This window comes from Haplochromis burtoni, unplaced genomic scaffold, assembly GCF_018398535.1.
Source record: "Haplochromis burtoni strain Fernald_Lab_line unplaced genomic scaffold, NCSU_Asbu1 Contig_89, whole genome shotgun sequence".
In the NCBI taxonomy this organism is placed as follows: domain Eukaryota; kingdom Metazoa; phylum Chordata; class Actinopteri; order Cichliformes; family Cichlidae; genus Haplochromis; species Haplochromis burtoni.
The window spans coordinates 938,548-961,530 of record NW_024582450.1 but is presented as its reverse complement, the minus strand read 5'-3'; the positions used below and the strand labels follow the sequence as shown (position 1 = coordinate 961,530).

Below are 22,983 nucleotides of genomic sequence, written 5' to 3'. Positions count from 1 at the left end.
CACGCACGCACGCACGCACGCACGCATTGAAATACACAGACAAGAAAGTATGGGCTATTAAATTCTCATTACCATGACAACACCAGGACTGAGTGACCCTCAGCAGTGAATTGTGGGATAGATTTTGTTCCCTGCAAGTCAGGAGCAACTCTGCTTACTCATCTGACCACAGCTTCATCTCTTTCCCCTTGATGTCTCCTTCTCCTCTTACTGTTAACTGAATATTTGTGTGGGTGTGGGTGGGTGTTGTGGACAGATCATCAATAAGTCTGATGGTACTCTGGGTGAAAACTGGTTAAATACTAAAGGTGGTCATACCAAATATTGACTTTCAAGATCATTTGTATTGTGAAAACTCAGTTTTTACCTTACATACTGTACTTCCACCCACTGCACCTATTTGCCACCTTCCATGACCGGATCAAGACTTTTGTGTAATTTAACAATTGAGTTGACTGAGTGTGTGCATGTCATATGTTGCATGTGCTAACAGGCATCACTCCTGGTGATACAGGCAATCAGTTTTATGAGCAGAGCACCCATAAATCTTTCTACATTTATTACCACCTTTCATTTTAAGTCTTTGATCTTCTGTGACCTCCCCCTCTCACTTTGGATGTGTTTATGGTTGTCTGAAAGGACACGTTGATTGAAAGAGCTCCAGAGAAACTCAGCGTGAAATGTCCCAGTTGATCATCAACCCTACTTTGTAGTGATTAACTGGTAAAATGGGGCAATCCAAAATAAGGCCTCGGGGCTATATTTAGTTCTCAGCAAGTTCTATAAATGGTCACACAAAGACAAAAAAGCATTGTGTGGTCAGATACATGGACAGATATGCATCACAGAATAGTTTTTAGGTTACATGGGATCACAGGGAGTATTTAGTCAATGTTTTGTATTTCTTTAAATATTTATGAGGTTGCATTCTTACGAAAAAATTCATTTTTTCTCTGATGGAGCAGATGGGTCATCCTTTGAATCCACCTCTATATGATAACGTTCAAGCTTGTGACCAGGATAAACTAAGGTTTTGGGGTTTTTTTTTAGTTTATTCTGGATTTTTCCCATTTATGATGTGACAGTGATTTCACAGACGTAATATTCTTCACTAACAATCCCTTGGGTAAAATAAAGGAAAAGTAAAGTAAGGAAAATGTATGAAAAATGGCCTGCGACTGATTTACCACTCTGCCTCCAACATTCCCATTATGAAGAAGGCTTTTTGTTCCAGATATTACTGCAATCATCCTCAAATATCAGCAGCTGGGTAACTTTTAGGAGTTTCATATACAATCTTTTATTTATCTTTTAGTCATCAAATATGTTAATCAAATTAGGTTTCATCTCTTTATTAAAACAGTCTCTGACTTGTAGATATTTAAAGAAATAATTTAACAAGTGGATAAAAGACTCGCAGCCCTTGTTGTTAGCTAGAGCCCTGTAAGATCGTATAATGTGCCCACTGGCTATTTTTCTTTTATGAAAATATTTAAACATGTCTCTGTCTTGCAATAAATCACCAAAGTATTATTAAAAGTATTATTGCAGTTGCAGTAAAGTATTATTACTGCAACTGTAGCAGTTTTGTTCACATTTAAATGTTGGTTTGCATGCTTTTACAATAATAAGAGATACACACACAGGCTTGGTGTAAGGAATCTGAGGTTATTAAGTCTTTCTAATTTGATTTGTTTCAAATTACTCATAAATACCAAATCTCTGCCAGCAGAGGACAAATACTTATTTTAACAATGCTCACTGAGATACTCACCAACACATAAAGACAAACCCAGTTAAAATCAGACACAAAGACTTGAAATACAAAGCCTCATTTGACTCAGAAACCTCTGTGAGTTAGCGCTAACAAGGTTTTGGTTTGTTTAGCAACAGCTTGTTTAACTTCAGATTGAGAACAGAATATGAACAACAGTCACCTCAAAGTGCTTTATACAAGAAAACACAAAGAAAACCCAACAATCGCCCAAACCCCTGTGAGCAAGCACTTGGCAACAGCAGGAAGGAAAATCTCCCTTTTAACAGGAAGAAACCTACAAAAGGACGAAGTTAAGGGAGAGGCAAACGTCTGCTATGGCCAAACTATAAGAGAGAGCTAGAGTTTCATAATAACTAATGATTAAATATAGTTGTAATGCATAAACACACACAAGGAAAAAAGAGATCAAGGAAGAAGAAATGCTCAGTGCATTCTGGGAAGCCCCCCCAGTAGCCTAAGTATATTGCAGCATAATTTAGAGACAATTCAGGAGCACCTGAGTCAGTCCTAACTATAAGTTTTATCAAAAGTGAAAGTCTGCAAAGTATATGTCTTATAAAATCTCTATAAAAACAGCCTCTTGCTTGCATTTTCTTTCAGCCTCCATTTCTCTTTACATCTGTATTGATTATTGGCTGCACTGTTGGTGATGACCATTAACCTTTAAGTTTAGTAAAAGGCTTTCTGTCTAGTGTCCATTTGCATGTCTGGCTGCACAATATTAAAGCATTTACAATGCACGGACAACAGAGATAAGAGTGCAGACTGCAAAGACAGAAAAATGAGTAACGAGTTACAAAGCAATTTTCCTGTAGTATCAGTAGCTACGTGAAAAAGAAAGGTACAGTGGAAATAATAAATACAAAGAAGCTGAGCCACTGTGGTTCTTCTGAGAGATGATTCGTGCATCCTGGTGTCAGAGTTCACTCCTTGGGGATGGTGAACAGAGGAATGAATGCTGCATTCATGAATTCATGAGCACTTTCAGAGTGATATACATGTGATGTCACCTGATCTGTATGAGTCAGGCAACAATGTTTGTGGCCCTGAAATCATAAATCCCAGAAAGAAATATGTTTTCATATTTCATTTAAGGTTTGAGGGTGGTGGGCTGGCCTCTTGTAAAATGTAACAATATACATGTTTAAACTATCAGCAGACTATTTCATTGATTCCTGCTGCTGTGGGCTCTTATAGAGAGATTGCAGTCTCTTCCAATGAGCTGTGATTCCATTGATACATAAATTTATTTTTAGATATACATATTTTAACTTTTACATTGTATCTGGCCTGACTAACAGAAAAGGCAGGGATTAGGAATGTTTCTATTCAGGTTGCACATGTAACACGAGCATATAAAACAATCTAAGCTTGTCAGCATGTCCCCAATTTTGTAAAACGTGAACAGGAAATTGATATCAATATGATCTTATGTGCATGTTGTTTTAGGATCTTGAGTTTTCAAATCATCTGTTGAAATAAAAATGGGTGGAGACGGGTTTATTAATGTGATTGAATATGTGACTTCATATAAGATGTTTCAACATCAGTTTATGTGTAGATATTTAGGCTACGTGCAGCTATATTAAAACAATATGTAAGTACATCTATTATTTTACAAAGGCATTGCACTATTAGGCCTCCTGGACATTTTGCAGAGATGTTTGCAGTGTAAGGTTGCACCCTGTGTGAATTGCAAACACCCCCATGTGTGCAGATTTATGCCAGCTGTGTTGGGTTTACATGCATGCATGTACAGAAAGGGGTTCGATCTAATTAAGTCGCTTCAGAGGGATGACTTCATCATGATTTCCTTTCTCCCTCCCCCTACTCAGACCCCGCCACTGCCACACCCCACTCCTGCACCATTCATATTACATGGCAGTAGGATAGCACGTCTTTGAACCAAATTAGCTGTCATTGCAACCCCTTAATTCCCAACAGACAGTGAGGGTAATTTAATCAGTCGGCTATAGCCTGCAGGAGAGCACGCATGCAGACATCCAAATTCATACAATAGAGAAAAATTATTTTATCATCTGTCTCTTGTGACCACACAAACAAATGCTTTAAGTGAGTCTGGGGAGATACTTTCTTCTCTTTGCTACGTCAGCCCCGCCTTTGGCAACTTTTCCTGTACACCTGCCAATAAATAAAAAGAAATTGAAGGAGTTCAGTAGGTAGAGATTTTCTCAAGATTATTATCGCAGCTTTTAATTACTGTCCATACTACATTTGTATCTCAGTTAATGTTTAGAGTTCATCTGAGCTTTGTTGTGACCGACTTTTTCTACTGGATTAAGTTAAATGAAGCCTAATCCTAATGAGCGCATTTGAAATTACCCAGATCGCTATAATAACTGGATTACATGGGCTCCCCATCATTTAAGACACCCCTCCTCTTCTTAAAAATATCAGGGGAAAAAATAGGATGAGATGGGTTGGGTGAAACTGGCGAGACTGAAAATGGCTGAAAAACAATAGGACGACTTTGATGACTTTGTGTATTTGAGCATTTCTTTCTATTGTAACTCTTTGTGGTCTTTCTAACTTAAACAGACCCTTGTCTCACAAATTCAGGGAGTGGACATTGGTTAATGAATCTGTCATTATTAAGTTAAACACACACGCACACAAGCACTGGTGTTAACAGCGTAACTAATGACACATGCACTGAACAAAAGCCCAGCTGTCACTCTAGAGGCTTAACAATTATGCATGAATATTCATGGCAGCCACGAGAGCGACAGAAGGTGAGCTTGGCTTTGCAAAGCGTGGTCTTTGTGGAAGTCAGTGTGGAGTCAGCTCTTTCACCTCATCTCCTTTAGCTTTAACAGCAGCTTTAGGAGCCTGTTATTAATTTAGTATGGTTAACAAAACATGTCATAACTTCTGAATTAATGCTAAAAAATAATTTAAGAAAATAAGAGTCAGAATCTGCTTGACTAACAAAGTTAGAAAACCTTGCACTGATTTGCTCTCAGTCATATTATTATTGCTAAAAATGGAAACCCGAATTATGGCTTTCATTTTTGAAGATACCTTAAACGTTTCTCTATAGTAAAACTGCATGGAGCTAAAACCAGGTGGGCAGCTTTATGTATTTCTTTATCAGGTTATGAGGATCAAATCACACTCTGACCACAACCTGCTAACATTAACTCCAAGGAAAGGTAGAATTGTCTTAAACGAACTGCTGCTAAGTAGTGATTTTGTTTATTATTACTAATTTTGATTGACATTTAATGACAGTTGTTCTAATACATTTGTTAACCATTGATTGGGTTTCATTTATGTACGTGTATTGTTTTTCTGCACAAACACATACATATGGGCACTGTATATTTTTATGTATTAAATTTTATTGTATAGAATATACAATTGAAAGAATAAATGAAAAAAAACATCACAGCATGACTCTACTTTAAACGGCCAGACGGTGGTAGTAATCAGCCATCTAATTAGAGCACGTTGACTACATGGTGAATCGTTTAGATAGGCCGTGTCAGTATGAGCCCGCCTCTAGGGAAATCCGATTGGCTGACGTTATGCCATGAGAGAACTCCGTTTCTTATTGGACAAGATACCCTTCACTCCGCGGTGATGGACTCCAGACGGCTAGCTGTTTCGAAAATGAAACTGGCTTACCTCTGACTTTGATAGGTAAAGACGAGAAAACGAAAATAAAACGCTTCTTTAAAAATTTTCAGGCGATTCACTCTTGCGGCCGGACACAGCGGAGGCCCAAGACACAAACGGTAAGGATAAGATGATGCGAGAGACGGGGGGACATTTTTTTGGGAGTCAGGCCTTTGCTGTCAAACCACGACAACAACAACACCTGATTCGATTCTCCTATTTTAGCTTCAAGCTAATTACGGTTTACTTACAAGCGAGTGTAAACATGTGCAGACGTGTTTGTTGACCCCCTCTGACGAAATACTGCTTAATTCTCTGTCCAAGCGGTTTGTTGTGGTTTTAGATAAGACAAGCAGGAGAAAGGCTCACAGAAAACTGCTCCTCCTTTTTTTTCTTTTTTACAGCAGGATATGTTCAGCAAACACCATACCAGTTCGGGGCGTGTTGTACTGGAATGGGGGTATGTATATTTCGTATTTCCTGTCATAGATATGTCTATATTTTTTTCTTGGTGTATTTTTAGGGGCCTCTTATAAGCTACCTATAAGCAAAGCATTACACCACAATGTGTTGTTTATCGTGTGATAAGCCACAGCTTACATGTAAAATAAGTCTTTCTTACGTCATGAGGAGTGTTGGTCTTCTTTTCATGTAATTTTTGTGGGGTTTTCTGGGGGCTTTGGGCGTTGGTGTCACGGCTGTAACACAATAGTCAGACCAAAGCTTGAAGGACTGTGTTTTTGTTTGGTTTTACTTGGTCATTCGGGTATATTTATTACTTTGTGTCGCATTCAGACATTCTAAAATTGTTGCTGGTATCTAATGCATAAAGATATTGCCCTATCTGCTCTATGGACATATTTTATATATGCACTTTAGGCCAACTTTTATCTGCTTCCAACATGTATCATGTAAACAGAGTGCATTTTGACCAGTAGACCTAGTTTTGAATTCCCGAGTAAGTACCTACATTCATCTTCTGTCTGTGATCCTGACCTTTGGCCTTTCTTCCGAAGGGTCAGCAAAAATTGCATTTATCTGTACAGTCAATAATGAATAAACCAATAAAGAGTTATACTTGAGGTTAATTCTGGTGGACTTTGTGGATGTTGTAACCTGTATAGCGTGTTTTCTATAATGTATGGGTCTCAAATTTAGTTGATCTTTAACCAAGATATGAGGTGTGGTCGTACATATGCAGTGATATTTATGCAGAAAATGAAACTTAGCAGTGAAACCTGGTCACGTTCTTTAAAATTTAGAGCCATAACTCTCTCCCCTCCTTTCTATAGTCTGTAGCAGCAAGTTTGACAACTCGGTGAGACTGAAGCTGCTGTCGGTATGGCGCACTTTGACACAGAATACCAGCGCCTGGAGGCATCATACAGCGACTCTCCCCCGGGAGAGGAGAACCTGTTGATGCATGTGCCTGAAGGAGTTAAATGTATGATACACATGCACAAATCACAAACAAATATAAGACTTTTTCAAAAACGCATGCCCCTTTTGTCTTATATTCACAGTGATGCCTCAGAATAACAATGTCATTAACTGGAAACAACTCTTTTGCAGCTCAATGGCACCACATAGAAAACCTGGACCTGTTTTTCCAGAGAATATCCTTTGAAATAATTTTGGCACATTTCTTGCTCACCACATTCTGAATTGCGCTGCACTTTCTTACCGCAGATGGATTTAGGATATTCCTTAACACTTATTACGTCTATAATCTGCATCAAAAGAATGGATTCACTTGTATGCTGCTCGGAGAGATCTTTGAGCTGGTGTATGTATTCTCTTCATCACAAGTTGTATTTTTCAGCAAATTTAACATGTGTCTTATGTCTGTCTTCATATTTTCTATTTCTCCCTGTCTTTCTTCTTTACCTGGCACCGCTCGCTTTCTTTCTCTATGCAGTCAGCTGCTGTTTGTGGTTGGCTTTACAGTGTTCCTTGCTAACTGTGTGGATTATGACGTCCTCTTTGCCAACAAGTTTGTAAATCACACCGATTCATCTAAAGTCACCTTGCCAGATGCATTCCTCCCAGTGGATGTCTGCAGTGCAAGGTGAGTCTAAGACTCTGTATTTGTTAAAATGTCCTTATGGTGTCTTTTGCATAGACAGTGCTCCAGCTGTAGTTCAAAACAATAATAATATTTACCGTATGCTGTGCTTGGTGGAGCCCCTTAGTTTATTGACTGCCTTAAACTACACATTTTAGTCCCTCTATCTTTGAGACAACTTTTTCTGATTGGTTGCAACACCTCGAACAGAAGATTTAACAGCAGGTGGGTGGGGCATCTATAATTACAGCCATGGCTTTGTGTGGCTGAGATGACCATGTCAAGGACATCTGCCCTAAATGATGTCATACAGAGACTAGATTAAAATAGAATATCTGACATCAAGCTTTTAGAGCAGTCTGAGGTTTATGTTTACATGCTGATGTTTTGACCATTTTAGATATGAGAATCCAGACAGAAAATGAGGAAAACATAAAAGGTCCACTTTAAGTCTACCTTAAATCTTCACTATATTATCTTCAGAAAATATTGTAAAATAAAGCCTCCAGTTTTCTTTATTTTTCTGATAAATATGACATTTTGTTGAAGCACTGCTTCAATACTGGTAAATAATAACATGTCTTTTGGTCTACAGAATCCGAAACAATGCATTTGTGATCTTTGTGCTGATAATCTCCGGGGTGTTTTGGCTACATCGGCTCTTTAAATTCATCTACAATGTGTGCTGTTATTGGGAGATCCGATCCTTCTACATCAACGCCCTTAAAATGACCATGGTGAGTTTTTTGTGGGACAGTTTGTCCTGTTGACATTAGAAACCCCCAATAATGTCTGTTATTTTTGCCAAGAATAAAGCCCAATTCCTAAGCTTTATAGTGCTTTTGTGCTTCAGTCAGAGCTCCCCTATGCAACGTGGCAGGAGGTTCAGGCCAGGATTGTTGAGATCCAGAAGGAACATCAGATCTGCATCCATAAAAAGGAGCTGACAGAGCTGGACATTTACCACCGCATCCTCCGCTTTAAGAATTACATGGTTTGTATATTTGCAGTGAAATGTTCTTAAAGATTTTGGTGGATGAACACCTCCTTTCAGACATAACAAAATGATGTAACCTCAAACCAAACCTTTCTTCCTGTACTTCTCTAGGTTGCCATGGTGAATAAATCACTCCTTCCTGTGCGATTTCGACTTCCTGTACTTGGGGAGTACGTGTTTTATACTCGGGGTCTCAAATACAACTTTGAGCTCATCTTCTTTTGGGGACCAGGTCTGTCATCAGTTATGCATGTGTGCTTTTGTATACGAGTTATATCCTGTGTAAGTAATTGATCTGTTTATGAGAAGAAACCTTTATTTAAACTCTGCTGATTTTGATTGTTTTCATTCCTGCAGGCTCCCTGTTTGAGAACGAGTGGAGTCTGAAACAGGAGTATAAGAGGGGAGGGAACAGGCTTGAGCTTGCAGACAGGCTAGCCTCTCGTATCCTGTGGATCGGCATTGCAAATCTGCTGCTGTGTCCAGTCATTCTTGTGTGGCAGATCCTTTATGCCTTTTTCAGTTATACTGAGGTAAATGGTTTACATATGAATTAACTAAGCCATTTCCTTTTGCATTTAATAATGACGACAGTGCTTTGTTTTGTTTTTTTTATCTGTGTTTGTATGTAGGTGATCAAGCGAGAGCCTGGCTCTCTGGGGGCGAGATGCTGGTCTCTGTATGGTCGATGTTATCTGCGTCATTTCAATGAGCTGGACCACGAGCTCATGTCACGCCTCAGCAAAGGCTACAAGGTCAGTGCACCAACTCATCTCCTGCACATCTTTGATGCTCATACCTACCTTCTTATTTTGTAAAAGCTATGATTATAAAGGCTAATCCGTAAATCTGGCAAATCTGTAAATATATGAGACCAATTGGGATTTTTCCTGTAGATAAGAGCAAGGAAAAAGATTTTTCTGGTGCTTCTCATTCATTGCGGGTAGAGTTAATAATCAACCCCATTTCCTCCTCCTTTCTTCCTCTTCTTTGTACTCTGTTCCTGTTTCATTCAGGCTGCATCCAAGTATATGAACTGTTTCCTTTCACCACTGCTCACAGTGGTTGCCAAAAATGTGGCATTTTTCGCTGGGTCTCTTTTGGCCGTTCTCATCGCCCTGACCATCTATGATGAGGACGTTCTTGCAGTGGAGCATGTGCTCTCATCAATCACACTCCTTGGAGTGTGTATCACAATCTGCAGGTAAGGACTGATGGTGAAATAATTTAATGGGAAGTCTGAATAAGATAAAAACCTAAATTTAAATGTGTTCAGTGGAGAAGAAAAGTAAAATAAAGGGTAGAAAGCAGAATAGCAAGAAACCGCTAATCAGTCCAGCTGTGTAAAACTAAATGAAACTTTATAAATCTATAAAATACCTAACAATATTGTAAATTAAATTGCATACATCTGCTACAAACTAAGACTATAGGACCCAAATCTCATCATGTAGAATGTCAACCATTAACCCCGAGCCATTTCTTTATTGCCCTTTTAAAGCTACTCATAGTTGTAATCCCTTTAATGCTCTTTTGCATCTCGTTCTTCTTCCTACTTATGCAAGGAAGATGGATTCCTTGCCTTAAGCAGCTTCTGGCTCTTTTACATCTGAATTCCAAAAGTTAATTTGACACAGTTAATTATTTTGCGCTTTCAGCCATCCAAAACACTGAAAAAAAAACTATGCATATGTGTAGTTTATTATGAATGAAATTAATAATTTTTTTAAAATATCCACTTTTACTTTACTTAAACAGTTCATTCTTGTCTAATATGCATCTGTTTTCCAAAGCTTTGTGTCATCATACATATCTCAGTAAATGTGGAAAAAAAAGACCGTCTCCACCACTTGTCTTTCTTTCTCTACAGGTCATTTATTCCTGATAAACATATGGTGTTCTGCCCTGAGCAGCTGTTGCGGGTCATTCTGGCTCATATCCACTACATGCCTGATCACTGGCAAGGCAATGCACACAGATACGAGACCCGAGACCAGTTCTCCCAGCTGTTCCAGTACAAAGCAGTGAGTACAGAAACTTAACTATGAATAAACCTTTCTAAATGCATTTATTTTTTCAAATTATACACTGAACATGTCATTACCTGAAAACTGACTGAAGGACAATTAATGGAAGCCAATCATTGTTTTTTAAAAAAAAACAAATTATGTACACATGTTCTGCTCCTGCTTACCTCTGCCATGATAAAGGCCTTTTAATGCATGCTTTTTCCAGCCATTCTTTTGTAGATTTGCTGGTGTGTTTGGGAACTATGGCCTGTTGCAAGGGACGAGCTTTAGCTTGAAACCTCATATTTGACGCTAGAATACTTTGGAATACAGAAACATTCAGGCGCTCACGCTTGCTTATGATCAATCAAGTGCATTTGATTAGCAGCACTTGGCTGCCGCTTACCCTTTTAAGTGATATGGAAGCAATAAGGGAGCACATAGGTATTCATACACTCCTCCTGCATTTTGGCTTTGTTTATGTTAAATAAATAATGACATGGTGTAATATCCCGTGTTTTTGTAGCTCATCTAAAGTTACCTCATTTTAAGACTTGCTGAGGCCCAGATTATTTTTATTACTTCCTGATATGTAAAATCTTAGAACTGAGAGAAGGTGCACTTTCTTTTTACCATGAAAGGCTTCTGAAGATTTTCTGCTATTTAGCTGTTAATTACCAGAGACTATGGCCTGAATACACACACCACCCACCGCTAATAGTGAGCTTCACAATCACTGTCATTTGCATTCATGTCTCGTAGGGATTGGAAAATTAGCAGATTCTAGCTATTGACTGTGGGGGTCTTTAGTCCCATGCTGAGGAGCATATTATCACTGCTTGTTAGAAGTAATTTACTCTTCCCTTGAAGATTTTTAGTGCTGAAAGCAACGTTGAAGTTTAAATTTGAATGTGTTCAAAAAGAATAAATTTAGCATAACACTTTCCTCGTTTTCAGTGTGCAGTTTACGCTTTGTTTTCCTCCAGGTGTTTATTCTAGAGGAGCTGTTAAGTCCAGTGGTGACTCCCATCATCCTCATCTTCTGTCTAAGGAGAAAGTCTTTGGAGATCATTGACTTCTTCAGAAACTTCACTGTGGAGGTGGTTGGGGTGGGAGACACCTGCTCCTTTGCTCAGATGGACATTAGGCAGCATGGACACCCTGCGGTGAGAGACTGTCACAACGCAGCCAATTTTATGACTAAATATGTAGATGTAAACACAAAGTGTTTATGTATAAACTATGTGGTGTTATTGATTGATAATCAATCCTCCCTTTGTAGTGGATGTCAGAGGGGAAGACAGAGGCATCTATCTATCAGCAGGCAGAGGATGGGAAGACGGAGTTATCGCTGATGCACTTTGCCATCACTAACCCCCAGTGGCAGCCTCCTCGAGAGACCACACACTTTATCAGCCAGTTGAAAGAAAGAGTTCACAGAGAAGCCACAGGGGCTCCTTCAGACACACATCCAATGTCTCTGTCAGAGTCTGAGGTAGGCTGATGAACTACCATGCATACCCAAGTATGAAAGTGGTGATTAATTAATGTAATTACATTTTCACTGGTAAAAATTGATTTTCTCTGTTGTCTTTTCTTTCTTTTTTAGCCACGGAGTCTCATTGCAAACCTCTTGACAGGTCCCTCCACACTGGCCTCAGTTCATTTTGACCGGGATATTTCTTTAGCAAATCATGCAGCAGCTGGCATAAACGATGGGGGGTCCGCCTTACGCTCTCTTTCACCAATTAGCAGCAGCCTCCACTTGAGAGGCAGCTTAAGTGCAGCTCACAGGGCTGCTGGCCATACTAGCAGAACAATGGCAGGCTCAGGGTAGGAAAGATACTCTTTCAGTTATACTAAACTCATGTTCTCCTTCTCTTTGCCATTTCCTTGTGTCCAATTTTCTCCACATTTGTTCTCTCCTCCGGTAGGACCGACGCTCGAACTGTGAGCTCAGGCAGCAGCGCATGGGAAGGTCAGCTTACAAGTTTGGTCCTATCAGAGTATGCCTCCACTGAGATGAGCATCCATGCACTTTATATGCATGAGGTATGTGCGTGCAAAACAGAGGTATTATGAATATTTCACAGATCTCATCCATCTTTATCCATCCTCATCTTTCTCGCTTTTATTCCGAAGCTCCATAAACAGCAGTCTCGTGGCGAGATGTCCCGCCATACCTGGCACAGACAGGAGAGCGACGAAAGCAGCGACAGCATCCCAGATGAAGTAAGGAGCGAACCCATTCCCCATTCAAGAAATTTCCCTCGATCGCACACTTTCCCCACCACAGTTCCCAGTCCTAGTGCCATTCCCACTTCAGCTTCAGCCACCAGCAGCACCGCTCTGGGCCAGGAGAGGCCAACAGCACAGAGCAGCAGTCAGAGACACCACAGTGGACCTACAACTGGTATCTATGTTTTTGGTTGCTTGGTATTCTTTTTAATGTTATTAATTTTAAGGTTATTATAATAAATCTTTACTTTTGCAGTAGCATTATTACAATGAATGGAAATATAAATTAATAAACTTTAAGGAAATGTGTTCATTTTAGGAAGAGGTGTGGGAGCTGTGTCAGGACTAATGTGAAAATTTGATTGCACTGGAAATACTGTAATTCTTCAGTTCTACTTATAAACTGTATATAAAAGATAGATGTAGAGTCTGGAATTGAAAAGAAAGCTGATGCAAAGTGCTTTAAACCTGCATCCTTTCAAAAGGCCATAAGGAAGCGACTCAAAAAAGAAGCCAGTTGTGGAGAAGTCACAGAAGTGTGTTAAATCTTGACTACCTGTCTGTTTGTTTTGAAGACCCGTTTGGTACAGGGGTAAAGATAGTGAGGTCAGCACGTGTGCCAATGGGGGGATGGGCAGAGGATGGTCAAACAGCGCAACGACACCATGAACCATTACCAGAGGAGAGTTTAGAGGATGAAATGCCTCCTCACATACACAAGGTGAATGCTCTTTCTTTCTGTGTGTGCTATTGAATGTTAATTTGTCTGTATTCACTGCAAGTAAATGAATATTTTGTTCTTTCTCTCACTTTAGGTTACATAATCAAGCCATGTGAATACCTGCATCTGTCCTTCTATAGAGCCCACAACATTGATCCTCATCCAGACCCTTTTCCAGGACTGAACATCTGATCTGACATAATGCAAAAGCAGTAAAACCATCTGAACAGGTTTAGATAGTTATTGCCTTTGGTCATTCGAATACTTTGTGACTTTGCGACATCAATGATATATTTAACAGGCATTTGGAGTAAACATGTTTATCAGAAGAGGACCTTCAGGATCAAGTTATTTCTAATAGCCACTGTGCACATCAGATTACACTACACATATTTAACATCACGTGGGATGAAAGTGCGTATGCTGTGGAGACACAGTGCTTGTGAACACCAAGCACTGCTGGAAAGTAAACAGTTTGCCCAAACCAGACCACAGCAGTCCGGACTGTGCTGTCGACCACTTTTGCAAACATGATAACATGAAATATAGAAAATGAAGAATGTCTCCATAACAATGAAGTGTGTTTAGACAGATGCTGTTAAAAACAGAGACTTTCATTGTGTATATTTGTTCTTGTACTGATAGCAGCAGGGTGTGGATTATACCATATACTCTGCATTTCAGCTTGCATTTTGCCTCTTGGAAAAAAAGTATGAAGATCTCAACTCTTATAAAATTCACATAATATTTTTCATATCATCTTTTAATTTAACCCTTTTCTGCATTAATTGCTTTACAAGAGATTTTTCTAAAAATGTCCCAAAGCCCAGGAATCTGGATGCATTTGCACAAATTGATGTTTGTTTAAAAAATGAATTGTACTGATTCGAGTTCTGCATGCAAACATGCACTGTGTTATCAGGTTATTTCACAGCAGCCCAGGGGAATATTGAATCCATTTTGATGTGTTTGCAGACACTTTAAAATCTGATGTCACCCATTTTTTTTCCCCCATTTAAATATTTGTCAACAGACTTATAGACTAATAGTTCAGTAGAAAAACAAGGCTGTCAAGGCATGTAATATTGACTTCTGCCATACTAAAATCTCCCAAAGTGCATGGACATCACATATTCATCCTTCTGGAGAGTTCAAACTTGATGGCACAGCAAGAAACTCTACCATATCCAGTCAGAGCATGGAAGCACTCTGTTCCCCATGTCAATAAGCCAGGTCTTTACACTGGGAATGATGCACTTTAATAAGTTGCTAATGCAGAGTGTCACTTAACTTGGATTGTTTTGCATCTGTATATTTTCGTACACATATTGTTAAATTATTTTTATTTTTCAAAGGGATGTGCCAAGGTGATGATGAAGTACTGTCGATGGAGACTGAAGTGATTAATGTTAATTTGAAGGTGATTAGCGTTTTTGTTTGTTTATATTATAAATCTTGTAAAATACCAATTTGTACAGCTGAAAATTCGTCTATTAAAACGATGCAATGAGTTTGTGTGTGCAGTGAAAAACAAACTACAAACATGATCCGGTTTGTAATGTGTTATGATGAGTAGGTTGACGGTGACTAACCTTTCGTATTTTAACGTCGCTCTAGGATACATGAAGTTACAAAAGGCTGTCTGCAGCGCTAGCTTAAGTTTAGCTTGCTAGCGTAGTTCGCTGCTAACATAACGGCCGTTTCGTCTTGACATCACGGAAGCTGAAAGAAAAGTTTCTGAGACTGGTGAAATAAATTGGCGGCGTTCAGTCTGGTTGTAATTCTTATTGTGTCCTGTGCGCCTTGTCGTCAGAGCCCGGATAGCTCAGTCGGTAGAGCATCAGACTTTTAATCTGAGGGTCCAGGGTTCAAGTCCCTGTTCGGGCGTCAGTCTTTTTCCCTTCGAACGAAGAATGACGAAAAGTTTAATTTCTGCTCTTCGACAAAAATGAACACACGAACGATATTCATCCCTGCAGCAGACATACCCATTTTAAAGCTGTATGTATGTTTTAAACCTTCAGTCATATAGTTCTTACAAGCTGCTTTGAGCAGTTTTTTCTAAGTTGCCTCAGTTTTTTCTCCTTTTATTAGTTTTGTTTAAGATAGTTTTCCTAAGTGCAGCAAATCTATTCTCTCAAAGAAGTCTACTTAAGATCAGTCATTTGGATCCAGTGCTGAACAGATGAAAGAAGACAAGAAGACTGTGTAGAATGAGGAAATATGCAAAGGAAGAACAAAGAAAAAATGGAATGGTCACCATTCCAAGTAGCCAGATGTCCTGGGAGGCGATGTATAAAACAAAGAGAGAGGTGGCAAAGGGAAAAAAGGCTTGTTGGACGTTTTATATGAGCATGGACACTGAGAAAGGAGAAAATAACTTGTATTAATTGGCTGGAAGGGATGTGCAGCAGGTTAGGGTGATTAATTATAAAGACAAAATTGGTATGAATGAGTGAAGACAATGTGTTGAAAACTTTGAAGAAGTACTTTTTCATTGATGAGCCTTACCACAAATTTAAGTGTATGAGTTGTTAAAGCTGGGTTAAGAAGAGAGATGACGCTCAGGCAAGCAACAATCAGGCTTCGGAAAGAGCAGATGTGACGTTTACTTTGAGAGTAATGATGGAGAAGGTGCAGAGAAGGTCAGAAGGGACTGCACTAGGTCTTTGTGGATCTAAAGAAAACAAGATATGATGGGGTGCCAAGAGAGGAACTATGACACTGCATGAGGAAGTCAGGAGTGGCAGAGAAGTACGTGAAGATGGCGCAGGACATGAACTGAGGACCTGCTGTGATGGAGATGGTGGCACTGACAAAAAGACAGGACAAGCTGGTGGGAGAGTTGAAGATGTTAAGATTTTAAGCGGGAGTAACCACAATGGGCAAGATCAGAAATGAGTATATCAGAGGGACAGCTCAGGTTGAGCGGCTTGAAGACGAAGTTTGAGAGAGAGGCAAGGCTGAGATGAGAAAAGAGGAGGACCACCGATTCATGGGTCTATCAAAGGAAGATGAAGGTCTCTACATGTGCAGCAGTGAGAAACGTCACCGCTGGTGGCTGATGAGCATGTATGGTTGCGGATTGGAGGCAGTTGCGGTGATCTAGGGGCAAGACTGCAGTGATGCTGATGTTGATGCACAGCCACACTCTTTATTTTGAAATCAGGTCTTACAAACATGATATCCATGGTAACTTGCCTGGAAGTAATGAGACAAAAAATGTCAATTTGGTAAACAGTGTAGCCATTTTTTCACTTTGTCTCTATGTGTCAAGGTGTTTGTGTCTATTTGCATGCTTGAGAAATGTAGTGTGAAAAGCACAGTGACTGAGCCCACCAGGTGATGACACGGCCACGGAAATGGGAGGTATGGCTTGGAGCATGATGTCGTGCATCATGGTCTGATCAATCTGGGCTTTTTGTGTCAACATCAGCTACACCATGTCAAACAGTACCAAACATATACTGTAGCTATACATGACATAAGCAGTGCTGTTACACACCCTTTGTGATGACTGTTTTGCAGGGCAGGACTGAAGGAGAAGAATCCAAGGAAGCTGCAATTGCCTTGCCACGGGGTGCTGCAATAGTTGCAGTGCCAAGAAACGTCACCCCTGTCAAAAGTATCGTGTGGTTTGTCCTTTTTCTCATATATAACCAATAATTTTACAAATTAACAAATCTTGCAAAAAAAATACTACAAGAAGCACATAGATAAATAATTTATTTAAAAAATATATACCATTTCCTTGTCTTAAAACTCAAATAATCTATATAACACTAGATTAAATCAAACTGCACATTTTCAATTTATTTTGGTGTATATGGGATTTGGGATATAGTATAATGTAGGGAGGTAAAAAGATAACTTTACTTGGGGATTTTACCAGAGCATTTTAAATCTAATCCGTGCAATCTTGTACGCAGTGTAGGTCAGGTTGGGTCAGGCAGCAGGAGGAGGAGAACAATATTGAATACACTTAACAGACCGAATAGAAACAGAGGGGCACTGGGGTGTTATGAGATCTGTATCTCATAGTCTGCTGGAGTACATGAGGAGGCTGAGTTGGGACAGGTAGTGGTAGAGAGGGCAGGAAGGGCAGACCAGTGGCTGGTTGATGGAGATGGGTGGGTACTGTGGGTGGATGGTGAGGACCACTGATGAAATGCGACTCGTGCCATGTTTCTGATCATTAAAAGCTATGGGTTCTCTGTTGGACTAATATATGAAATAAAAATAAAAGGTTGAAATACAAGAGACAAGTCCTACTTTCATCAGAATGCATGGAGAAATACTTCCATCCAAATCCAAATTCAAGTTGTTCCAATATATTTTTTATGAAGTACTAACCACACAGACTTACAGCTTGATTTTGTGACTTTTATGTAGAGTTTATATTTTAAGCCTATTTTGTTTAAGTTGTACAGTGCTCTCGACAGCTGAGGTTGTTTTGAATGTACTATAGAAATAAAGTTTGACTTGACTTAGCTAAACTGTACTTCATGTCGTGGCATTTGGAGTAACTCAGACAAACTAAAGCCACAGAGTAGCTGCCATGGGACACACCTGTTTATTACTACTGGACTTAACTATGACTTGCATTACCTGCTTGGTCTGGTTTCTCTGCTGCCAAAAAAAACTAAGGGTGGGACAGTGAAGAGAACCTTCAAACAATAAAAACATTAAATGTGTCCTATTCTTCTTTTGATTTGTCACATACAAAAGCCTAAAGCTGGGTTCTGAATTATTACTGGGCTTTGTTGGATGGATTTAGTGCTTAAGTGCTGGCTGCTGCTGATGCTCACCTCATTTGGGTATAGTCAAAACCTTTCTAACGTGGCACAATCATTGACTCCTAATAAACGGAAACGCACTGTTTGAGTACATCAGGCACCAATCTTTAATTAATATAAACTGTAGATCGTTGCTTTGCGTTTTTAATAAATATAATGTTAACGGTACTCATGTTTTTAACCTGCGTACTTCACTGCGAACGCCCCCTAAATGAGAAACTCGTCATCCAGCTGTGACAGGAGTATGATTTGTATGAGCTAACTGTGGTTGGCTACAAGAGACGTCAATCCAGTCTAGGCGGCTTGAAGCAGCAATTTGATTGGTTAACTGAGTGCTAGTTTTGACTGCTATATACAGTAGGCGGTGCTTTTAACTTATTTTTAAACAACACGAATTTAATTGGCTGAAGGTGAGGAAAGTAACTAATTGATTGGGCAGTTAGGCAAGGGAAACCCGATAAGGGCGGAGCTACGTTGACTTGGCGGCCATACTCAATGTTGTCTGTTGACAGTTGCATGTAAAGATTTGTTCAAGGGTTAACTTATTCTTTGAAGGAAGGTTTAGCATTATTTTCAGTTAAATCAGGACCTATGTCCTAAACCGTTAACGCGTTTATTTCGATCGAGTCATGGATGAAGATGAACGTCGGAGGAAGGTAGAAGCTGGGAGAGCTAAGGTTTGTTGCTAACATGTAACGCATGCTAATATTGAATGCTAGCACTTAGCAAACTCTTTTGTCATAGCCCTGCGTTTATCCATTGCTAACTACACTCACCACCAAAATGACTGCACATTTATTGTCGCTTGAATTACCTTTGAATGCTAAATTGCAGGCTCTCGCCATGTATTTCCCGCGGTTGGGCGTAGAATATGAGAAGCGAAGAGTAACATCATTTATGAAGCAGGTTAATCAGCTGGTAAATGAAGGCAGTTTTCATATAAGTTACTTGGTAGTTCAGCAGTAAACGCATATGTGATTGTTCCATTGACCATAGCAAATAGCTTTCATTTATATTTAGACATATGTGTTAAGTTTGCCTTTAACTCGTGTGCAGTGAAGATGTATTCGGTGGGAGATTTGTGGCACTTGCTTGATTTATTTTGCTATTGAGAATGCAGGTTGCACATTACTCGCAGGCCATTACAGCTCTAAACAACGTGAATCAACACCATATGTTTACTCACTGAAAGGGTTTACTTATGCAGTGGTTATAACAGAGCCTCAATTCCAAAGTTAACTATTCACTAAGTCAGTCATCTGTGTTTCAAAATTGTGGCAAAACTTTATGTGAGCCTATCCCCCACTAAGCTCTCTAAACAAGTACTGTTTACTTGTATCTAAGTGACATAGTGCTCAAAAATCAGGAAGAAGAATTTTTTTTCTCTCATTCTTTTGTAAACTTGTCATACATGTCAGATCAAACTAATTTTAATGTTAGCCAAAGACCCCCGCCACCACCGAGTAAATGCAAAATGTTTTTAAATGATTTAATTTATTAACTGGTTGCTCCAACCTTGGCAGAAAGAACTGCAATCTGCGATAACTGGAAATGAGTCCTTCACATCACTATGGAGAAATATTGTGCCACTTTTCTTTGTGGAATTGTGTGAATTCAGAGGTTTTGCAGCATGAAAAGCCCGTTTAATCCCATGCCAAAGCATCTTAATGGGAAAGGTCCCTCTAAAACCTTCATTTTGTTTTGTTTGAGCCATTCAGAAGTGAACTTGCTGGTGTGTTTCAGGTCATTGTGCTGGTGAGAGAACTAGTGAGTCAGACCTTCAGACCACAAACTGATGGTTTGACATTCTTCTCCAGGATTTTCTGAGAGAGCAGTATGCATGCTTCATTTAGTTATAGCAAGCCCCAAAGTAGCAAAAAAAAAGAATAAATAAAAAATTTCAGCCCTCATCAGTTTTGAAATTGACTCCTCTGGTGTTTACAAGTAGAAATGGCAAGCAGCTGATTTCACCTTAATGGGAAGCCATATTATTAATGGCCTAGTAGTCAAAAATGGCTTGTCCCACATTGACAACAAGCCATGTAGTCTAGAAAGAATGTCTGAAACTAACTCACCTTTTTAGGATAGCCATTTACACTGCATGTGTTATATGATATAATCCATCTATAATTTGTAATGGAACTCTTTTTGGGGATAATAATAATAATAATAATAACAACAAAAAATTACTCAACTACAACATTTATATTCCTTATAGAAATCTTCCACCATGCCTCGGAGTCAGAATGTAAGTATAGAAAGTGGTGGATGAAGGAGCAAATCAATGACTTGTGGGCTTGTGGCTGTTTCTTCTTTGATTTTTCTTTTTGTTTTGTTTTGTTTCTGTTGAGTGATCAATCACAACTTTATTTTTCTGCGCCGTGGGGTAATCGCTGTCACCTTTTAATGTATATTGCTCTTCAAACAATACAGCATCTGAAAGGAAATCTGCCTGCAGTCATGATCTGAATGCCTAAAATAGCCATGCACCTTGCGTATGCTGTCATGTTAGTTACAGGCCATCAGGTGGTGCAGTGCACCCATGAGATTGGGTGAGGTGGAGGATGCTGCGCGTGTGTCTCACACGAATGGTGTTGCTATGGTAATGCAGTGCTGTCTTTTGCCTTTACTATGTTTATGGCATCGGTAAGCTCTGATTTCTCTTTGGCATTAAAAGCGTGGCACAAATTTGATACAATCACCAACGTGGACAGCAAATTAACCCCTTGTTGGAGGCAGCAGTCCCCTCCTGACCAATGATGACATTGTTGAGAACACCGTAGCAGCTTTCAGCAGTCCAATTACATCTAATTTGACTAGAGTGAGCTTCAGCCAGCTTGTTAGTCAGTCTCAGTAGGGCGGAAGTGGCCTTGGGCTAAACACAGCTCATCCTGCTGTCTTTGAGGGCTTTTTTTCCCTTCTTTTTCTTTTTGTGGTAAGCGGAGGCAGTGAATAGGGTGATGGATGGAGAATGGGTGCGGTTTTAAGCAAGTAAGGAAAGAAAGCTGACAATTTAAGGTAGGAAAACATTTAAGGGTGCTTAACTTGATAAAAGGCTGCTTTCAGGAGTGGGACACTGAGGTTGTACAGTGATGGATGCATTTCAGGCTGCTTATAAAGCAGAACCTACAATGTGGCAGTGTAGTCAAGGAACATGTGATCAGAACAAGGTTTTATGCATATGCACACACGATATTGTTATGCATCACGCTTGTGAGTCATCACATAAAGCAACAAGTAGGTCTCCCAGGGCCATGTAATCTCAAATTGAATTGAGCATGCACACTCCAGTGCTGCTTGCCACACATAGAGTTCTGTCTCCTCCTCTCTATGTGAATGCATGTCCCAGTCTCCACCTTCTTTCTTTAGTCTAGACACATGCCATCCTCTACCCAGAGTTTGTGGATCCCTCTGCTTCGGATGTTGGCTGTTGGCAGTGAGTTTTTGGATGAAAGGTTGGGCTGACTGCGCTGTTGCCTGCAGACTGCAAGATCTATATCTGGACAGTAGAGCAACTTGTCCGATGAGGAAGAATGGATAGGTCTGACAGGCAGCAAGAAAGGAAGTCAATAATTGCTGTCAGATATTGATGGAAAGCTCTGAGGGTCTCTGTCACAATGTGAACTGCCGTGATCTGATTTAAGCTGCTTAGGAAGAGAGACGGGGCATGAGAGAGGCAGTGAACAGAGGAGAGGGTGTGTTGCAGTCAAACCGACCGAGGTGAATTTCTATCAAATTGTTCCCTCTGGAATTTAAGATAAATATTGTAGCTTTAATGTAATTATGCATTTTTTTTCTTGTCAGGTTTAGTCTCGATATACTTTTCCTTTTATAGCTACAGAGAGGACTTTAAGAGACCCTTCCAAAAAAAATAGGGGGAAAAAAAAGCTGCATCTGTGATTTTATTTATTTATTTTTTTGAGGTTTTGATAAGCTGAGAAATACAAAGTGACAGTTGCGTGTCCTTTTTTAAACCTTGCTCTGTTTCTGTTCTGCTGAGAGGTTGTCCACTGTGTGTCAATGTAAAATCTGCACTTCTCATCAGCCTGTTCTCTGGAGATTTGAGAATATTTAGCTGCCTCACTTCATTTTGAACTTGGATACCTTGTCAGGCTATGGTGTAGTCTATTTTGGATTTGAGTTTTGGGATTACTTTTGGGCTTTTTTTGCTGCACAACTGACTCATCAAGACGAGGGGTTTTCCTTTCTACACTGTGGACTATCACTAACTTCACATGATGACTTTTGTCTGGTTTTGATTAATTTTGTATACATTTCCCTACCTTGAGGAGATAAATCTGGACTCTGACCTCATTTCTCCTTCAACCCCTGAGGTTCACCATGCTGATATTGTGGTGGTGCTCTTTGGTGCTGACGTACGTGTCCATCTACCTCTCGCTGTCCTTCTTGCGCAGCTTGCTAGTTTCAGACAGAAGCGGGCGAAAAGCGACGGGGCGGGGGCGGCGAAAAAGACGCAGAAGAGGAAGGGCCAGGTTGACTCGCAGAATGACCGCTCGACGGAAGATCACCACGTAGAACCAGCTCTTCCATCAGCCAGTGCTACAGAGTATAACAACAGCACCAACCATGAGGTATGCCGCCAATTGCCTAGAGAGCTCATCAATAATAGAGTTGCAAACACTGAAGCAATTTTGATATGTAGGGAGCATAAGATTATTAGTTTTAATTAAAACTGTTGGTTATTTTCATGACGGTCATGTCTCCATTCATACTCACAGTC

At 39.8% G+C, this 22,983-nt stretch overlaps 2 protein-coding genes and 1 non-coding gene across 10 annotated transcripts in view; all 3 read left to right on the top strand.

The window, feature by feature from the left end:
- The first annotated feature begins 5,348 nt into the window (after window positions 1-5,348).
- Window positions 5,349-14,957, top strand: atg9a (ATG9 autophagy related 9 homolog A (S. cerevisiae)). Of its 4 annotated transcripts, none has more exons than XM_005934325.3 (20): window positions 5,349-5,535; window positions 5,824-5,876; window positions 6,709-6,860; window positions 6,989-7,032; window positions 7,138-7,202; window positions 7,335-7,484; window positions 8,077-8,218; window positions 8,335-8,475; window positions 8,590-8,710; window positions 8,836-9,011; window positions 9,111-9,233; window positions 9,495-9,682; window positions 10,349-10,502; window positions 11,474-11,653; window positions 11,770-11,982; window positions 12,097-12,320; window positions 12,422-12,539; window positions 12,630-12,900; window positions 13,301-13,446; window positions 13,541-14,957. In XM_005934325.3, the coding sequence occupies exons 3-20, from the start codon at window positions 6,758-6,760 to the stop codon at window positions 13,547-13,549; spliced, it is 2,568 nt and encodes an 855-aa protein (XP_005934387.1). In that variant the 5' UTR covers window positions 5,349-5,535; window positions 5,824-5,876; window positions 6,709-6,757; the 3' UTR covers window positions 13,550-14,957. The 4 variants fall into 4 exon arrangements, with proteins under 4 accessions (XP_005934387.1, XP_005934385.1, XP_042078540.1 ...); XM_005934323.3 differs by having other exon boundaries at window positions 5,821-5,876; XM_005934324.3 differs by having other exon boundaries at window positions 5,353-5,440; window positions 5,821-5,876.
- A 303-nt stretch (window positions 14,958-15,260) lies between these two features.
- Window positions 15,261-15,333, top strand: trnak-uuu. The gene has a single exon. It is a non-coding gene; the product is annotated as a tRNA-Lys (tRNA).
- A 3,374-nt stretch (window positions 15,334-18,707) lies between these two features.
- Window positions 18,708-22,983, top strand: part of pcnt (pericentrin) — a 33,969-nt gene continuing 29,693 nt past the window's right edge. For 3 of the 5 annotated variants that reach the window (XM_014337463.2, XM_014337461.2, XM_042222602.1), the window contains exons 1-3: window positions 18,708-18,919; window positions 20,461-20,490; window positions 22,658-22,834. In XM_014337463.2, coding sequence (XP_014192949.1) covers window positions 18,872-18,919; window positions 20,461-20,490; window positions 22,658-22,834 — 255 coding nt within the window. In that variant the 5' untranslated portion in view covers window positions 18,708-18,871. The remainder of the gene's footprint in view (window positions 18,920-20,460; window positions 20,491-22,657; window positions 22,835-22,983) is intronic. The other 2 variants (XM_042222603.1, XM_042222604.1) reach the window with 2 other exon arrangements.